Genomic DNA, 17821 nt, shown 5'->3' on the forward strand with positions numbered 1-17821 from the left:
AGGAGCAAAGTCCAGCTCTGTGTGTGCCACAGTCCACACAGGAGAAGCTGCAACAACCCAGTTCTTCTTCACACAGTGTAGGTAAAGAGAAATGAAGGGCTGATACCGTAATTCAGCACATGCAACTTCAGAGCTTATCAGTGCTGATAATATAAATAATAAGTTTGGGAGACTATTTCTAGTGAAGCCATTTGTGCATTTGAGAGTTCTACAGTTCAGCAGCTTCAAATACCAATATAAAGAAGATCCTTTGTTATGCAAGTCCCTATTTATAGGGACTTTCAAGTCCCTATTTAGTTTCTGCAAGAAGCAACCTGCATCTTACACACTTGGGTTGATTGCCTACTCACCTCAACTCGTAATTATTTTGCAAATGTGGTCACTTGCCCACTCCTGAAGTGTGGTAGCTTAAACAGTTCTTCATTGTGAAAGAGGAAGGCAGGGGAAGATGCTGCTCTCGGTCATTTGCCTTCTCCTTCCTGGGGAAGGTTTAGGTCAGGAAGACTTTTCCCTCTAGTGTCACAACAGTCATTCTGGGCTGCACATGGGCACAGGACAGGCAGCTCTTCTGACACAGCGCTCTTAAAAATGAGTCACAGTGTAGGCAAAAGTGCTGTCAGGTTCTTGTATGATTCACAATTTTCATAAAAAGATGAATCAAACTGGTACAAGAGGCTTTTCTGCATTTGCCACCATTCTCTTCTAAGTAAGAGCACTCTCATAACACCCTCAGCTTCAGATGACAAACAGACCAATTTCAATGCATACCCAATTAGTGATCAGTTAATACAACTTCAGTTATTCACCCTGAGGTTTTGCTGTCGCATAGCTGGCCACACAGAACTAAACACACTTCAAATTCCCAACAGCCATTTGTGAATGAGTAACAAAGCCTCGAGTCAGGCAGACGAACAGAGTGCTGCAAGTTCCCCTGCAAGCTGTGACAGCTTGCCTTAAGGATTTCACTACAGGGAATTAAAATATTGACTTTTAAGGTCAAAGTTCACTTTATTCTCCATTCATCCCATTTTGTGTATTTCAGTTAAATTCCACACAGAGGGTACAGATGACTTAAGTCCCTTTTAAATCAAAGTTGGATATGAAATTTGAAAAGTTAATTTTTTAGTTTTAACTATACATTTGAAGTGACCTTCTGCTTTTTTTTCTTAATTCCAGTTCTTCTGTATTCTTCTCTCTGCTTCAAATACTCTGTTTTGCATTCTTCATAGAATAATGGATCATCATAGCTACAAAACAAATACATAATGCTGGGTTTTCATCTTGGAATATGGAACAGATACTGTATGAATAACACTTGGAACTGATCTTCTTCTCACACCCAAAGGAAACTGTCCTGACTTCAGTGATAAAATACCTTTTTTATTATGCACCTAGGCATTAAGGTTACCTTTGTAAACTCTAAATACTGAGATACTGCATTCTCTCTCGAGGCATAATCTTTTTTAAGCTTCTACAGTGAAGCCATGAAGAGAAAAGGTAGAAAAAGGGGAAGACAGTTGGCATTTCAGTTCAGGGAAGTAATTTATTACTTGCATTTACCTTCTGCAGCACATTAATCTGATGCAGACCACTGACATTTGTTATGCACCCGAGCAACTAGTGGGAACAGGTTCAAATATATGTCTTGAACAGTAGACATGTAGCTCCTTGAACATTAAACTCAATCCATTTTTTTCTCGCAGCTTTGATTTCAAGTAGAGTTATCCAAGCACTAAGCATTTTTTTCAGTAGTATTTTGGTTGGATGCTGTTGTTTCAGTTTTTAAAACCTGAATGAACTCTTTAAGTTCTCACTGCAGTCAGGCCTGAACTCTTGCCTGGCTGCCTGAGTTGCTTCATCAATTCCCAAACACTTGAGGATACCTGTCACTAGTTCACAGACATTTAATCTTAACCTCTGCTTTAACAGGGCAGGACACACATTCCACCAAACCCCAGACCAAGACCTTTCTTTCCCCCCTCCCTGTCAAAATCATAGAATCCCCAACCCTCTCCCTGGGAAATTCAAGAATCCCACATGCCAGCCTGCCGACACTGGGGATAAATTAGGGCTCTGGAAAGAGACATTTCAATCCATCACAGCATCAAGTTGCTCTCTCTAGTATGTAACAATTTCCCTGCTGCTGCTGCCAGTGCTGTTCACAACAGCAGGGCGTTTTCAGGGCACTGACTAAACCTTAGAAGAGTTCAAGAAGCAAAATCCAAACAAACTTATCCCACACAGGTAACGCAGCACAGTCAGCACAGTGCTGTGTGTCATCGGGGCTCAAAATCTGTCTGTCAGCATTTAAATCAAGGAAATCCACACCCATCACCATTTAAATCAAGAGGACTCTTTATAGCCATAGGGCAGCTTTACTAAGGCAATATAACTCCATCAGTTAGGGCCCTGACCTGCACAGTTTATAATGAAGCAAAGATACAATCTTCAGAAAATACACTGAAGTCACTAATCCCACATAACCCTTCAGAGAGGATTTAAGATTTCTACTCATTTCTAGATCAGTATAGGCCAGGCAACAACAACAAAAGAGAACACAACCTCATGAGGTACTTACTAGCCAACCAGACAGTCTTTCAGTGCCGTGTTCTCCCGCCGACACTTCACCACCATCAGAAAACCAGTTTCTTGACAGCACTTAGTAAATGCTAGGGAAAAAAAAAGAAAACCAAACCCCACCAAGTTAGAAAATGACATTGGTAAAGAACTCCACCTGTGTGTATACTCTTTCATATAAAAATCCACCTTCTTGTATCCTGGACACTACCGGCAAGACACTAAGGAGGAAGTGAGCCACACGCTTCCTCACACTAAGGAGGAAGCTTCATACAACCCCTAGGTGAGGGTCACCTGCTTATCCTTGGCTGTATTGGGATTTTGCTAAAGCAGTTTACAATTAGAAGTAGCATTGTCTAAAAATGTTGATGACAGTTAAGTGTCCTTCTGCAGTCAAAGTTACATACGTGCAAAACTCTGCAAAGAACTGATGTCTTATCTACCTCAAACATTACTCAGGCACACTTAAAACATGCTTTGACACAGCACCTCACCTAACACAACCACATGCTACCTGAAAATGTATGACTGAAGTATGCAAAAAATGGGTTTAAATTAACCAGCCGATTACCAGTTGGGAAGACCCAGTGACCTGCGCTCACAGGTATGCATTAACAACCCCACTTTAATTTCCAGGATCTTGTTTGGTATGTGTTTTAGCTTTAGACCTCAAGTCATCCAAATCCACATGCACACTTCAAGGATACTTCTGGCTACCTGAAGTTTACTCTGAACAATACAAGAAATGTGTTATCAGGTTATGAAAATATTTCTTTGGCTTTTAAAGGGTGAATCTGACATTTCTTCTGTTCTTTCCTGGACTGTTGACATTGAACGTCCCTACATCAGCATCTTTGAAAACATCATACCTCTGATCACATTTCTCACAATGCCCTTTGTTTTTCCTGGGGAAAACCTCGGAAGCCTTTGAACACTCATGGTTTGCATAATGACCAGTTTGATTTCTGTTCTCTACAGACACTTGTTTAGGTGCTGTGCTGGTTTGTACTAACCATCCCTTCGGGAAGCTGTGAAGTCAGAAACGCCAGCAGGAGGTCCCTCTCACTCGTTAGCTCACCAGTCTGACTGGTTGAAGGTGCGATTTCCCCAGAACAAAACCCGAACTGCAATTGCAAACATCCCATGGCTTCAGGTGGCCCTGCCTGCAGTATGCAGCCAAGCACTGCCCTGAAGTGATAAAACTGCTTCCAGCTCTCTAGCTTTAACCTTACTGACTCTTAACAACAGAGAGGAAGAATAGGAGCAGGTTAAAGGATACTGGGCATCCTCGTATGAGCACAAAAAGCCTGATTATCCTGCTCTCCTCTCTCTTCCAGCACTTTAAAATCCCTCTGGCAGCCATGTAAGGAGTGTGGTTCAAGACAGGTTTTGCTATAAACGTTTACCAGAAACATTCTAGAGAATATTGGTTTGTTTTTAATTCGGCTCTGTCACAACCCTTTCATGAAAAACATCTCACTGCTGAGCAGCACAAAGGGTGTTAGAACTACTGGTTTGGAGAACAATCTCACAAAAAGTGCACAATAGTTCCAGGTATAATCTCAAACCAAGAATTAATCTCCATCTCTGTAATCTTTACAATCACCACTCATTTCTCACTCAAGCAAAACCTGCACAAAGCTTCAGGGTGCACAGCAAGACACCACAGAAGGAGCAGATACAGACGATCTGATACTACCCCACTGTAGTTTAACAATTCAGCAGCTCTGAGCAGTGATTGGAACACTCGGGAACCCTCAAACCAACCTCCTTCATGATGCACCACACATGATACAGAGAGCAGCTACTCTTTCAGAGCAGACTGCATCTTTCAGAAATCTTGTGCATCCTCCAATCTTTAGCAAATGGCCTTCCATGACTTTACAAGACTGTGACTAATGTACTGTCTTCTTTCTCCTTGCAAGCAGCAAGCTACTGAAACAAAACCTTAGGCATCAGTGAAATCAGATGTAAATTTAGGCCAGTCTGCAAACTCACTGCAGACTAACAGAACAGAAAGAAATGTTTCAAACAATCAAAGTTATCCCCACTATTTACAAATACAAGCTGAATAAAAGGAGGGACAGAGCTCAACACCACTGAAAACACCTTGTTAGAAAGGGAAAATAAGAAAAAGCTCATCCTTCACAAAACGAACCCTGATGAGGCTTTGCCAGGACAGCCACATATGTCCATCACTGAGTGCTCTGTGCACAGACAGGGCCAGATCCAGTACTGCGTCAGCAAGCTGCAGGTGCCTACCAGTTACCACGGAAACTGGCCACGGACCCCTCTCTCGTGACATCCTATCTGACACAGGTTAGCCCCACAGGCTCCTTGCCACGCCACAGGCTGTGTCTAAGGGGATGCACACTGAGCAAAGGGCTCTTCTCAAGGCTGCAGCTCAGAAATAGCTCACTGAGCAGTTCATTGCTGATTTGAGGGCAGGTTTCATGTTATTCCTCTCTCTCTCAAATAAAGCTTTGTGCTTCTGTTGCAAGGCAATTCCAAAAGTTCTGGGCACAGTTGCTGAGCATTTTAAGTCTCCTTACTTTCATGGCATTACAGCCACATAGAGAGATTCTACCTGCTGAAGCAAGCTAGCTATTTAGTACCTTCTCTAAATCAATGAAGTACATACAGCCAGACAGTATCTTTGCCAAGACCAAGGTCTGTTTTCAACTGAACAGAAGCTGAACAACCGTATTTCAATACAGAGCAGTTCAGCTTTGCCAGTTCTCACATATAAAGCATATGTAAGTGATCTTTCTACAGAGGGAAGACCGTTTTGCTCCTATGATTTTCAGGGACAGTGACAGTTTTGTAGCTGAGGTTAGTGACAAGTGACCCCTCTACAGACTGACTCTTCAGCAGGGAGCACCTCAGGCCCTGAGCAGCTCACTTTGGTCCTTGGCACCTCCAGATCCCCAATGGCCCAGGATTCAAAAGCTGTATTTCACTGTGTCTCTCCATCTCAACTTACATACTTGAGAAAGCAGGACATGGAGAACACAGAGAAACTCAGCTGCTTTTGTAGATCCTGGCATGTGCAGGGTCACAGAAAGAGCTTTTAAAAGGGAAGAAAGAGCTTTTAAAAAACTTCTAAAATTATTTCTGATGCTGTCTGGAAATGCATCATTATTTTGTATTAAAATCCTATTCAGAGATTTTGTATAACTTTGTTCAGACACAGAATTATAGAAATCATGTTGGAGGCATCAAGAATTATTTTGGAATGTCAGATTATTAATTAGTGTATTTGATGGTTGATTAAGAATTGCTTTCTTAGAGCTTCTTTGATAATTAGCTAGAAGGTTGACACAGTAAAGAACTGTTCACCAAGATCTTTACATAAATCTCTGCTGAAAAATAATCAGTACCTAAGAAGGATTTTTTTCTTTAGGGTTTTTAATAGCCTTTTCCCTCAACTCTGTTTTATGACTTTACTACAGAACAACATGAGAAGCAGATGGAAACTGAAGTGAAACTGGGCAGCAGTTCATTTATCTCAGAATGAAGACTGGACAGATGATTCCCCTTGCCTATGCAAGCAGTCAGAGATACATGCAGTAATCAGCACACTAAAGTGTTGGTTATCAGTTTTTAAAAGATCAAATACACTACCAGAAAGTTAGTTACAACAAGGTTGCATGGTATAGAGGGTATCCACCAACAGATGTCCTGGTACATACACTTCTTAATTTAAAGCAAGAATATAAAAAGCTACGATACTACTTATTTTCATCTCAGAACATAGTCATAGGTTCAAGAAGTATTTGTTCTTATATGATGAAAATAAAAACTTGTAGGGCTTTGACTCAAAGGGACAAACCAACAGTTAGCATAACACAGTGTCCTGGTTTGAGCAGTAGCAGTCATTTTTCTCCTTCTTGGTAGCTGGTGCAGTGCTGTGTTTTAACTTTCGGGCTGAGAACAGTTGCTGACAGTAAGTACGTTTTGAGTTACTGCTCAAATGTTTGGTTTGTTCAAGGACTTTCTGAGCTCATGCTCTGCCAGGGAGGAGGGCAGGCCGGGAGGAAGGAGAGACAGGACACCTGACCCAGGCTAGCCAAAGAGGTATTCCATACCATAGCACATCATACCCAGGATGTAACCGAGAGAGACCCGGAAGGGCTGAAGCTCTGGGGGGATGGAGGAGGTATCGGTCGGTGTTTGGTCAGGCAGGGTGGGGTGAGTTATGGGTCGGCGGCTGGTGAGGTGTTGTATTCTCTTCACTTGTTATTGGCTTTATCATTATTATTTGTAGTAGTAGTGGCAGTAATGATTTGTGTTATACCTTAGCCATTAAACTGTTCTTATCTCAACCCATGGGGGCTGCATTCTTTGGATTCTCCTTCCTAACTCTCTAGGAGTTGGGGGAGCAAGGGGGGGAGTGAGTGAATGAGCTGTGTAGACTTGGTTTTAAACCACGACACACAGTCATAGCTCTGCTGCGTAATGACTTTCTTTCAAGCCACTACAGAAGATTAAATTTAACACTCCTAACCTCAGTATCTGAAACCTACGAACAGTGGACAACAAAACCAAGGCACCATATTTAAAACACTACACAGCCTACAACCTCCCTCCACCCCAAGCAGAGGTAGGCTGGTCTCAGATTGTGTTTGTAGCGGATTTTTAAAACTAATTCTTTTTTACTTTAAATACTTAAAAAATATTAGATACTTCACTACTTCTTTGTGCAAACAGAAAGGTCTCTCCATGTGCAAAGCAAGAAAAGAACAAAAGCGTTTGGTACCGATAACCAGCTGCACAGGAACTGTGTTGATAGAACAGTGCCAAGGGGTCCTTGTTATTCTTTTCAGTGTATAAACTGTAGACAGTCCAAAGACTATTTCTGAAAGTTCATTTTTACAGGTTCAGATTACAACAATACTTGGCACTTTCATATTGATTCCTGTTGCAAAGTGCTGTGCAATTATAATATTAGAACTGTAGCTTTATGTATCTATTTTGCAGACGTTCTGGTACACAAAACAAATGAAATATTCCCCATTATCAAGATAAATTGATCCTCTCAGGTCTGGCTCCAGTTTATTTAAAGACTTTACAATTTTACTACTTAAGACAAAAGTCCTACAGAGGTGTTATCTCACCATTTATATTTTCTCAACACTTATGATACTGCTATCACACTCTTAAAATAAAAAAACCCCTTGTATCATGATCCGGACCAGGCTTGTGCTCTATTCCTGAGGTGGCTTTTTGCCTTTAAACAAAAAGGGAAATAGTTCTGTCCAACATTTAGGTAATTCCTTGAGTTCTGCCATTTGTTGGAGAAAAGATGCCCCAGTAACACTGGGGACTTGGGGGAGTGATGGTGGAAGGAGGAGGAAATAGTTCTCCTTAAAATGTAAGCAAGGACAAGATTTTTAGATCTACATGTGTTGATGTATATAAATATTAAAGTGATACAGAACATTATGAGCAACATTTGATGGTGAAGTTGTTCTACTTTTAATTTTGATTTTAAGTTGTGATTTATTAGCTTGTTACTTCGCAGTTACTCAGCATGCACAGAACAGATCACTGGTGCATTTAATGAGCCAGAGGAAGTAGTAGGGTGCACATGAAAAGCTTGTTTTACATTGTAGAGTGCGAGCTATTTGATATTTCTAACACAGTACAAAAGAAAGCTTCTCTGTAGATTGCTCATGGTTCAGTTAACATCACTGAATATCTAATACCTCCAACTCAATTAATTTTCACCTGATTAAGATCAGTCTGATATTCAAACTAAATCATCTCTCCAGTCAAGTAGAAATCAATATTTCTGATTTTACTTTTAAATTACAATAACAAATAAAATACATGCATAGTCAGTAAGCCAGGAATAGCTTTCCTATTCTAGTCTACTATGGCATGCATAACAGCTGATTAAAGAATTATTCTAATTTGAGCAACAATATATATAAGAAAGATTAATTTGAACAGAGGGAGATAGCATGAAATAATTAAATGCATCTTATATAGGGCAAAGAGAAAATTGACATAAAATAACCTTGATTCTTTGAAGTGAACCTCTGTTATCAGATCAAACACTTTGTCTCCACAAGTATTCACTTGCTATAACATAAAAATAATCATATACTTTCCCTTTTCCTGCCCATCATCACCCCCAAAAAGCAGCTACATTTCAGCTTCTGTAGCTCCAACATACTACTGGGGGCATCCGTATCTGTCCTGGGGCAGATGATCAATATGCAGGCGCACACAACACAGGACTGACAAGGAGAGACAATTCCAGGAATTTTAGGAAAGGGATATTCACTGTGTTAAAGATCTCTCTTCCTATGCAACCTTTTCCAGGGTGCACTCAGCACTGAAAACCAGGACAGTAGACCCTTACAGTGAAGAATTTCTTCCTTATATCTAATCTGCATCTACCCTTTTTAAGTTTCAAGCCATTACCCCTTGCCCAGATAGCACAACTGTGATCTGCAGAGGAAGAATGTATCCACAAAAGCCAAGAACTGTTTCTATATACACATTTCCTTGGAGTAAAGAATACGAGTTATATCCTAGAAAAAAATCTGAACACTTTGCTTTAGAGGACATATACAGATGATTAACACACTGAAGTGGACCAAGGGCCCGTTTGTCCTGTGTACCATCTTTCTCAGAAGCAAGTAATAGCTGCTTCAGAAAGAGGGGTCAGAAAGTCTACATTATGGAAGAACATTTTCTTCCTAACCCCTAAAAACTATAAGCTTGGCTTATACCTTGAAGCATAAAATTCTCACCTGCCTATCAAAACCCTTGCACAATGGGTCTTATCTGATAAGCCTCCAAGAGAAGAAGAGGAAGAAAGAGATAAAAACCAGCCCAGTACCAAAAAGGCACACGAATCTCCCCAGCATCTGTCAGCCCCTTCAGTTTAAGTCCTGCTGAAGTCCCATCTACTGCAACTGTGGTTATCTGTGTCATACCATGGATGCCTTTTTCATTAGCAAGTTTTCAAAAATCCTGCTGCAAAAATTAATTGGCCTCCAAATATCCCTCGGCTGGATGTGGAACAGGCCAAAGCAGCGGGGAGGAAAGGCACCACACAGGTCAAAAATGTTTGGGGGCTGGTTTTTGGTTTCAGAACTATCCAGGTACTGGCTCTGTAAATGCCACTTGGAAGCAAGTCTTCAAAGTTTTCAAATCTAAACCGCATAGATATTACATGTCTCTGGGTTTGGTCAACTGCTCACACCTGGCAAGAGCATTTGTTTTCTGATATTACAGCTTAGAAGGGGCTTTTCAAATGAATATAGGAAATCAATTGCTTACTTAAACTTGGTTTCAAAAGCAATAGGAAAAAAATGTTGGTTTTTTTTTTTAAATTTATTTGTGGTGTTTGTTGGGTTTTTTAAGAAACCACAGTATCATACCAGTTCTGAACATTCCTGTAAGGCATGTAGGGATTCTCCAGCAGCAGTCAGTTCAAAACAGAACTTGCTGCTCAGCTGCTCATAGACATAGAGAAGGCCGAGGTACTCAATGACTTTCTTTGCCTCAGTCTTCACCAACAAGAGCTCCAGCCACACTGCCCAAGCCACAGAAGGCAAAGGCAGTGACTGGAAGAATGCAGAACTATCCACTGCAGGAAAACATCACGTTTGAGATCATTTAAGGAATCCGAAAGTGCACAAGTCCATGGGACGTGCCAAGGTTTATCTGCAGGTCTTGAGAGAACTGGTGGATGTAGTTGCCAAGTCATTACCATATTTGAGAAATGCAGAAAAGTTCCTGCTGAGTGGAAAGGGGGAAATGTAACCTCCATTTTTAAAAAGGGAAACAAAGGAAGACCGAGGGAACTACAGGCCAGTCAGTCTCATTGCAGTGCCCAGCAGGATCATGGAGCAGAGTAAAGTAATTAAGAGTTAAAAAAGAGAGTTCTAAAAAAACATACACACACATGCAACCTCAAGGTGCTTCTCAGCTCTTAGTTATGCTGCTTGGGCAGGGCCGGTCACCTTTCCCCATTCTCTGCTTCTGTATCCATGCTGCACACATGAGATCTGAGGCAAGTGTCTTTTTGGGGGTGAGGCTTAGAAAGATGAATCTTTGTTTTCAGTCTGATAAAGATTCGAAGGCACACAATCCTCTTTGACTGGGGAAGTGTTTTCCCAAGTAATCCAGAGCTGGGAAAGATGAGTCTTAAAAAATGTACATCTCAAAATATCAGATAGTCCTTTCCTGATGAAATGCTATGGTAGGCATTATTTGTAGTAATATGCATTTAGTCACAGAATTTTGACAGAACTTGGACTTTAACAGCAAACAGAGCTTTGGCACAGATGATGCACAGGAATATCTGTTAGCTTTAGTCTGGAGGGCACAAGCTTGACCTGATCTGATCTCCCATCCTGAATTTCCAGACTTGTCAGTGTTTTTTTGTATGTGTGTGTATAAACACCTCTCTGCAAATATATGCATATACACACAGTTGCATTTTTTTGCCCCAAACACACAGAAATACAGTACACTGTCACATTTATGAAGCAAGTTCCAGCTCTTTCAGGGCTAAGAGACAAGACTGCCTGCCTCTGACTAAGCACAACACTCCAAGCACAGCAGTACAAGGAGGGTTATATCTTCAGAAGCTAGAATAGAAATAGCAAAGGCATAATTATTATGTATAAGGCTTTACAGTGACTGTACTTTGTCAGGCAGGGGAGGTTTAGGTGCTCAGAGATGAAGATGTGCTGGGTTAGTCAAGTAGATTTGTTAAGAAAAGCAGAGCTCCTTTTCTTCCCACTGAAATTACAAAGAAAAAATAATATCCTTTTAAGCAAAGTAAGTGCATTGCTGTGAAAGTTTCCTTGGGAAGATCATGATTTGTCTACTGAAGATACTTGCTTTAGGAATGTTCTAGTCAAGTACAAGTACTGCCTTCTATGTAAGGTTTCAGGTAAAGCATGCCCAGTGAGAACAGCCACCTACTTGAACTGCAGTGTTCCTAAACAACTGCTTCCTTTATAGCTGCCTTTATTTCATTTTCCTCCCACCCTGCAGTAAGTATCCTTGACATCAAGCGTTATTGTACTGGGCACTGGAAGAGGCAGAACTGGAACAAATGCAAGTTCCCCCATGGCTACTGTCTGTCACTGCCTGCTTTTATATAAACAAGTGCATCCAACTTGAGCTGCACAGAGAACCCTCACCGCTGCACATCCTCTCTCCTCCTCTGGGACCTGCCGAGCCACTCAAGGACAGTGAGAAGTTAGCATAACAGATGATCAAAAGAAACAACATCCCCCTCCCTGTGTCCCACAGTGACTGACTCCTCAGCTGAACTCCAAAGCTGAAGAGAAAAAAATCAATTTACAGGAGACAGAATGGCAGAAATCGCAGTAACCTCCTTCTGCCACACGGTGGAGATAGAGCAGGTCATTTACGGACCTCGTGAAGAGGCAATTACACGAATATTCCACCACACCAGCTCTTTGCTGCAAGGATAGCTCTTCCCCCCTCAGTTCAATTTACCGTATTTCCAAAAGGATGATTTTAACTCCAAGTTCCAATACCGAAGCTGGACGTAGTAGTAGTAGTAGTATTTCACCCTCCTCTGAACATCCTCTAAGTAAAAGTGAAACTGTCTTCATGGATCCAGATGGGGAGTGGCAGTGGGATGGGGCACACAGAATAGGATCAAAATTTCAGACCTTCTCATAGACATTAAACTGAGGAGATGATGACAAGGCTATTCAGAACAATCCAAGACTGGCAGCTTATTACATACAACCTTACTTGGAGCAGTTCTGTTGTGGACCAAAAGCTTGCCTAAGACAGCAATCAGCTGTTGCTTCTAGAAGGGAGTCCTAAAAGTGATCAACCCCCTTTCCTCTAACCTGCCACGTCTTCTGTTCTGATGCACTGCTCCCATGAATCATTCTCTGACCAGCACTTTGGGCATGGACATCAATTATCAGAGAAGGGAGAAGGCAGAACTGAGGACATAACACCTCTGCTGATAAACGTCACTGATTTTGACAAGGAAACACCAGGCTGAAGCCCTGATGTCATGCCCAAGCATACAGCAGATACAACCAAGCCAATGCTTCTGTTATGCTGCTACCTGTTGGAACCAAACAGTACCAGGCCAAAGCATTATACCTGTATAAGGGGGTGTAATAATAGATCTGATTCAATAGAGTAATGAAGAAATGAGGCCATTTATCCAAAGCAAAGGTTCTAATTTTGATGACAGTTCAATCAAATACTTGTGGACAGAGGGTTTACAAACAAGCTTCTGACAAATCCACAAAGCAAACCAAAATCCACCAGGAACTGTCAGCTATGAAAGCCTCTCAAAGAGGAAGAACTGTTCTTCAGTGTAAAGCTTAATGGACAAATGGCATAAAAATCTCTGTAATGCCAAAGACTTCACTGGCACAAATCCAGACCTAGTTTGGTGTAACGAAGCCTTGGCGACAGCGTTCTAGCTTCTGACAGCTGACTACACTGTGTTCCTCAAGCTGCACTTGTACATGCACTGAGTACATGTACACATGTACTCAAGCTTGGCAGCAGGTGCTTGTTTAAGTGCATCTACTCTGCTCCAAGTATCTTGTTTCTGATACAAGAAGATTTGAGAGTAATACAGTCTCAACACTGTTATAAAAGAAACAGCAAAAGTAAACACATATATGTGGTTTCCATATTTAGAAAAAAAACCCACTCTTTAAAAAATATTTAGCGATTCTTCAAACAAGGGTGTTTATATATATAAAATACATATATGAACAAGTATTAGCATGCATCTGCTAAAAAACTATTGGAAACGGAGACATTAAAAGTTTAGATGAGGAAAAAATATACATGTATATGATACTTCATACAAAATATTGTATGCTACACAAACACACAAGAACTGCTCTGGTATTGTCAACTGCTTTCTAAAGAAGGAAATAAAGATCGCTTCTAACACGTTCAGCCACAGGGCTCAAGCTGCTGTAAGGCAAGATGTGACAGAAGACCCAGTGGCAGCTGAGGATGCTAAGAATTCAAAGTATCATCCAGTGGCAAAGATACCAGCAGAAACTGAGGGTCTTAATGCTGCAATTACTGTGGCCTCCTCAGTAGCACCAGTACATACATCCCTGTCTAACTTTTGGTGCCTCATGTCTGATTAGGACTGAAAGCTCTTTGGAGTGCATCCTGACTTCTACATAAGGATCTTTCCAGCTTGTGACCTCTCAGTGCTGTGACTGCATGACAGCAAGTACACCGGTACACTTTAATTACAAGAACACAACCTGGCTAAAAATCTTCCCTCCCTTTTCTGGGTTCTGAACCAAATGAGCTTTACCCACTGAATGCAGATGTACACATGCCTCCACCACCACAGATCTGTCAGTATGGAAGTTTTCCCAAAGACTTCTCTCACCTTTATTCTGAAAAAAAAAACCAAAACCCAATCCACCCAAAAGCTAGCATATGCTGTATTAATGTAAAACCCCTAGAGGGCAACTCAGCTTCAATTTCAACCTGCATAAATATTCAGCTCTTTAACTAGTTTACAGATTATGTAAACTATTTCCTTCAACCTTGGGTTTTTTTTTCCCTCATTTAAAAGAAATGAATCCTTTTCATTCTCAAATCACACTACTGCTGCCTATTTAGTGTAAGTTAATCACCACTGCCCAACCAGAGACAGAGTTCTCAACCCAACAAAGCTCAAATGTGTGCAAAAGAGAACAATAAAGAAAACATATGCAAGGGCCTCATTTAAACAAAGACAGAAAACAAGCATATGAATGTCTGAAATCACTCTCTTTGCATTAAAGACCTTTAACAATACATCTTGTTTATTATTCAGCTTAGTATTAATTTATTGCATGGCATCTGTTTTCTTATACAGCAGGCTGGTTGCAAGTCTCAGATTTACAGACTTAAATTTATACTGTTGGGATTATTTGCCTGTTTTCCTCTACAAAGTATGATTTAAGCCTTATGTAAGTATTTGAGGACAAGAAACAAAAAGTGATGAAACAGGAAAAAAGATGTCAAATTAGCCATGGAAGAGAGTTTCATTTATGCTTCAGTCTTCAACTGAAGCCCAGCTCTGCTGCTAGTGGTGCAAAGAAAACAACAGACAACCAGGAAGTAATTTGTGCCATGAAAATGAAAAACCCTCATTTAATTCCAAATGTTCCCCCCAGATTTTAAAATTGCTAACTCCAATACCCGACTGAGCCTATTTGTAATGAAGCAGCAGGCATCAACTACCTTGCCCCTGCTTTCCACCCAATCTTGGTGGGGGTTGAAAGGCACTTTGTAACCTGCCAGTCCACATGCTCATAGGACCCGCAGACACACTGATGTTTAACATTAGAGGAGGCACTAACAAATCACAGGACTCTCAAGTGATGTGGAAGCAACCTGAGATAGGCAGGAAGAAAACAGCTCAAGGAAATCCTTCACAAATGCTCACAAAGCCCAAGGGTTTCTACATGGCTTCTACAGGAACTCAAATGCCCTAACAAAAATTCATAACATAGTCCTCCTCTCTTTATGCACACTAATGTGATGCCACTTATATAGTGACCATGATAGCTCTCTTCCAGATATGATCTTATCCTCATTTACATGTGTGAACAGACTAAAAATGACTGCCAGTGGAATTCACTTTACCTAATTTTAGCTACCCAAAATTTACATGTCTCACCTAAAGCTGATTCTGGGAGTACGTTGTTGTCCTTGACACAAAACTGAGAGACAGAGTGCAAGCTACTTCCAGAATGCAGTTAGGGCTCACCTAAGAGATTTACATAGGATGACTGGTGTAGACTAGACACAAGTTTCAGATGACTAGAACTGGGATGAAATGTCTCCCCCCTCCTACATGACTTAAGAAAAAATCATAAAGGAGGAGTTCAAGGAACCTACCTACGTCTCCAAAGCTAGTGCTCCACTTACAGGGGTCCCCTCTCTGAACACTGCAGAACAGTATGAAATAACTGCTGCCCCACTGGAGCTTTGAAAGACTGCAGAAGGAAAAAGAGGAGGACTAGACTCTGTTTCTTATTCAGATTCAACCCCACTGATTGCTTGGAATAAAGTGATCATTCTGACTTTTTGCCACAAGTTTAGCTAAGGCTTAGAGACTCGAGCACTGGAGAACCATTAGTACAAAACTTGTCCAAGTTAAAGAGTTGCAATCAGTTGTTAGTCTGGACACATAAACCACTTGTTACTATCGCATCTCCTTTTATGAATGCCTACAACACATGGTAGAACCTGAATTTCAGTACACAAACTTTGTAATCAAATTTAAGATACTGACTGTATTACATTAGAAACTAGGCAATTTCACCTGCTTCACATAAAGCCATTGTAGACACTGGTTCAATTTAGCCTTTATGTGAAACGTACCTAGGCAGACCTGAAATATGGTCATGTAAACACTAAATTACCTTCAAGTGCTTTTAACACTCATAGAGGTGATCTCCTCCTCCACCTTACAGCAGCTGAATTAGCTTGCAGGCAAGTCAGGTCATTGCAACTCAAGCACTAGGGCAAGGCTGGTCAGTAGTATCAGCTCTGGAACAAACAGCTCTGCACTAAGACTGCTGCTTATGCCTCAGAATGAATAAACTTTTGTTAACTACAAGTCTTGGGTAAGACCAGGAATCCGAGCTAGGCTGCAGTAATAGAACTGCTGCCTGTGGAATGTTGCATTGTTTCCTAAGCTCAACTAGTTATCATCTAGAAGAGAACTTCATTCTCTGGTCATGGCTATCCATCAGTTTTCCACAGAGACAAGAATGTATTTTTGCATTTAAAAATCCAACATGGAATCTTACCTTTCATTAACAGCAGCAGTAATGGGATACTAATTAAATTCAGGTACATAAATGCATGCTGGAATATGTAAGTTGTTATCTACAACGGAATGGAACCAGCATATTTAACTTCAGAAAAAAATAAAAACAAATTCCTGCACTGGTGCTTAAACAGCAAGACAACCAGAACAGTTCACCTGAATTACTGGACTGCTGGCATAAACCAGCTAAAGCAAAAGTTGTCAGCTCTGTTAAACATCTTCCTTCTACAGAATTGCAAACATCTACTTATGGGGCTTGAAATTTACTAAGTGTTCTCTGCCCAACAATAAATGTTTCTCAAAAGTTTATGGTCAGTCAGTAACCATTATTTACATCAATATGATTGAGGAGGGAAGAGGACAGATTCCCCAAGCAGTATTCTGTTTTAAAACAACTGCTGAAGTTTCAGTTGCTTAACGGATGAAGCGTACCAAAATGAACTTACTCAATAGCCTTGCTGAAGCAAGAGGATTCTTTTCCACACCATTCTTATACCCCACAATGGACTTAACTTCCTTAAGCTGTTTTAAATGTACACAATGAAAAAAGCCCAAGCCATCACATATACATGCATACGCTTTTAATTTTCCAGCTAAGTGTAAGATGAAGACACCTCAAAGAAAGCTGAACTATTATCACTATTACTTGATGGTAATGAAGCATTATTGGATGTAGATAACATATTTTAAATACAGGACACTGGATAGAAGTCACTGAAGACACCACAGAAACTCTGAGCTCTGTTAGTATCCTCTTAAAGATTAATTAATTAATTACTAATTAATTAGTAAGTAAATTGTTGGTTATGTAACCATAAGCAGGATACAGTTTATTTTCTTCTTTTCTATATTCTATGGAAGGCAATGGTAAGTTTCTATTTATTCACTAGACATATGTTGAAGCCTACACTAACATAACACAGTGCACTGCCTGTAAAAATTATGGCCTGGCAGAATTTTACCCTGAACTTCAGAGTTTTACCATGAAGATGGGCATAGCCAGAAGGAATATTCCCATCTGAATCCTGACATGCTTGCCCTGCTGCACTGGGTCTCACTCAGCATGCCACGTTTCTTTAACCATGCTGACTTTTGCTTTCAAATATCTCCCTCACTGATGTGCTCTGCAATCAAGAAAGAAACACAACCAAACTTCATGCAAGCTGCACTGTTGGGGTAGGAAATGGGATGGTACACAAGACAGGCACCATCTTCTCCTGGTTACTATTGTATAGCCATAACCAAGGTGGGTATCACAGACAAATTAATACTTGTGCAAATTCTGTAATACATGCTTTTTTTTCTGTATTTGGGAGCTCAGATTCTTCAGCAATGTTACTTTTGTTATGCTTCTTAAACAATGAACAGAAAGGATACTGTAGGTTGGAGAGTTCATGTACATTAGGA

At 40.7% G+C, this 17821-nt stretch overlaps 1 protein-coding gene across 1 annotated transcript in view; it reads right to left on the reverse strand.

Moving 5' to 3' along the window:
• Positions 1-983: 983 nt before the first annotated feature.
• Positions 984-17821, reverse strand: part of CMC1 (C-X9-C motif containing 1) — a 41312-nt gene continuing 24474 nt past the window's right edge. The window contains exons 3-4 of the mRNA XM_034068752.1: positions 2579-2669; positions 984-1247 (exon numbers count right to left, since the gene is read on the reverse strand). Of these exons, the coding sequence (XP_033924643.1) occupies positions 1133-1247; positions 2579-2669 (206 nt within the window). The 3' untranslated portion in view covers positions 984-1132. The remainder of the gene's footprint in view (positions 1248-2578; positions 2670-17821) is intronic.

Source organism: Melopsittacus undulatus, chromosome 1 (assembly GCF_012275295.1).
Source record: "Melopsittacus undulatus isolate bMelUnd1 chromosome 1, bMelUnd1.mat.Z, whole genome shotgun sequence".
In the NCBI taxonomy this organism is placed as follows: Eukaryota; Metazoa; Chordata; class Aves; order Psittaciformes; family Psittaculidae; genus Melopsittacus; species Melopsittacus undulatus.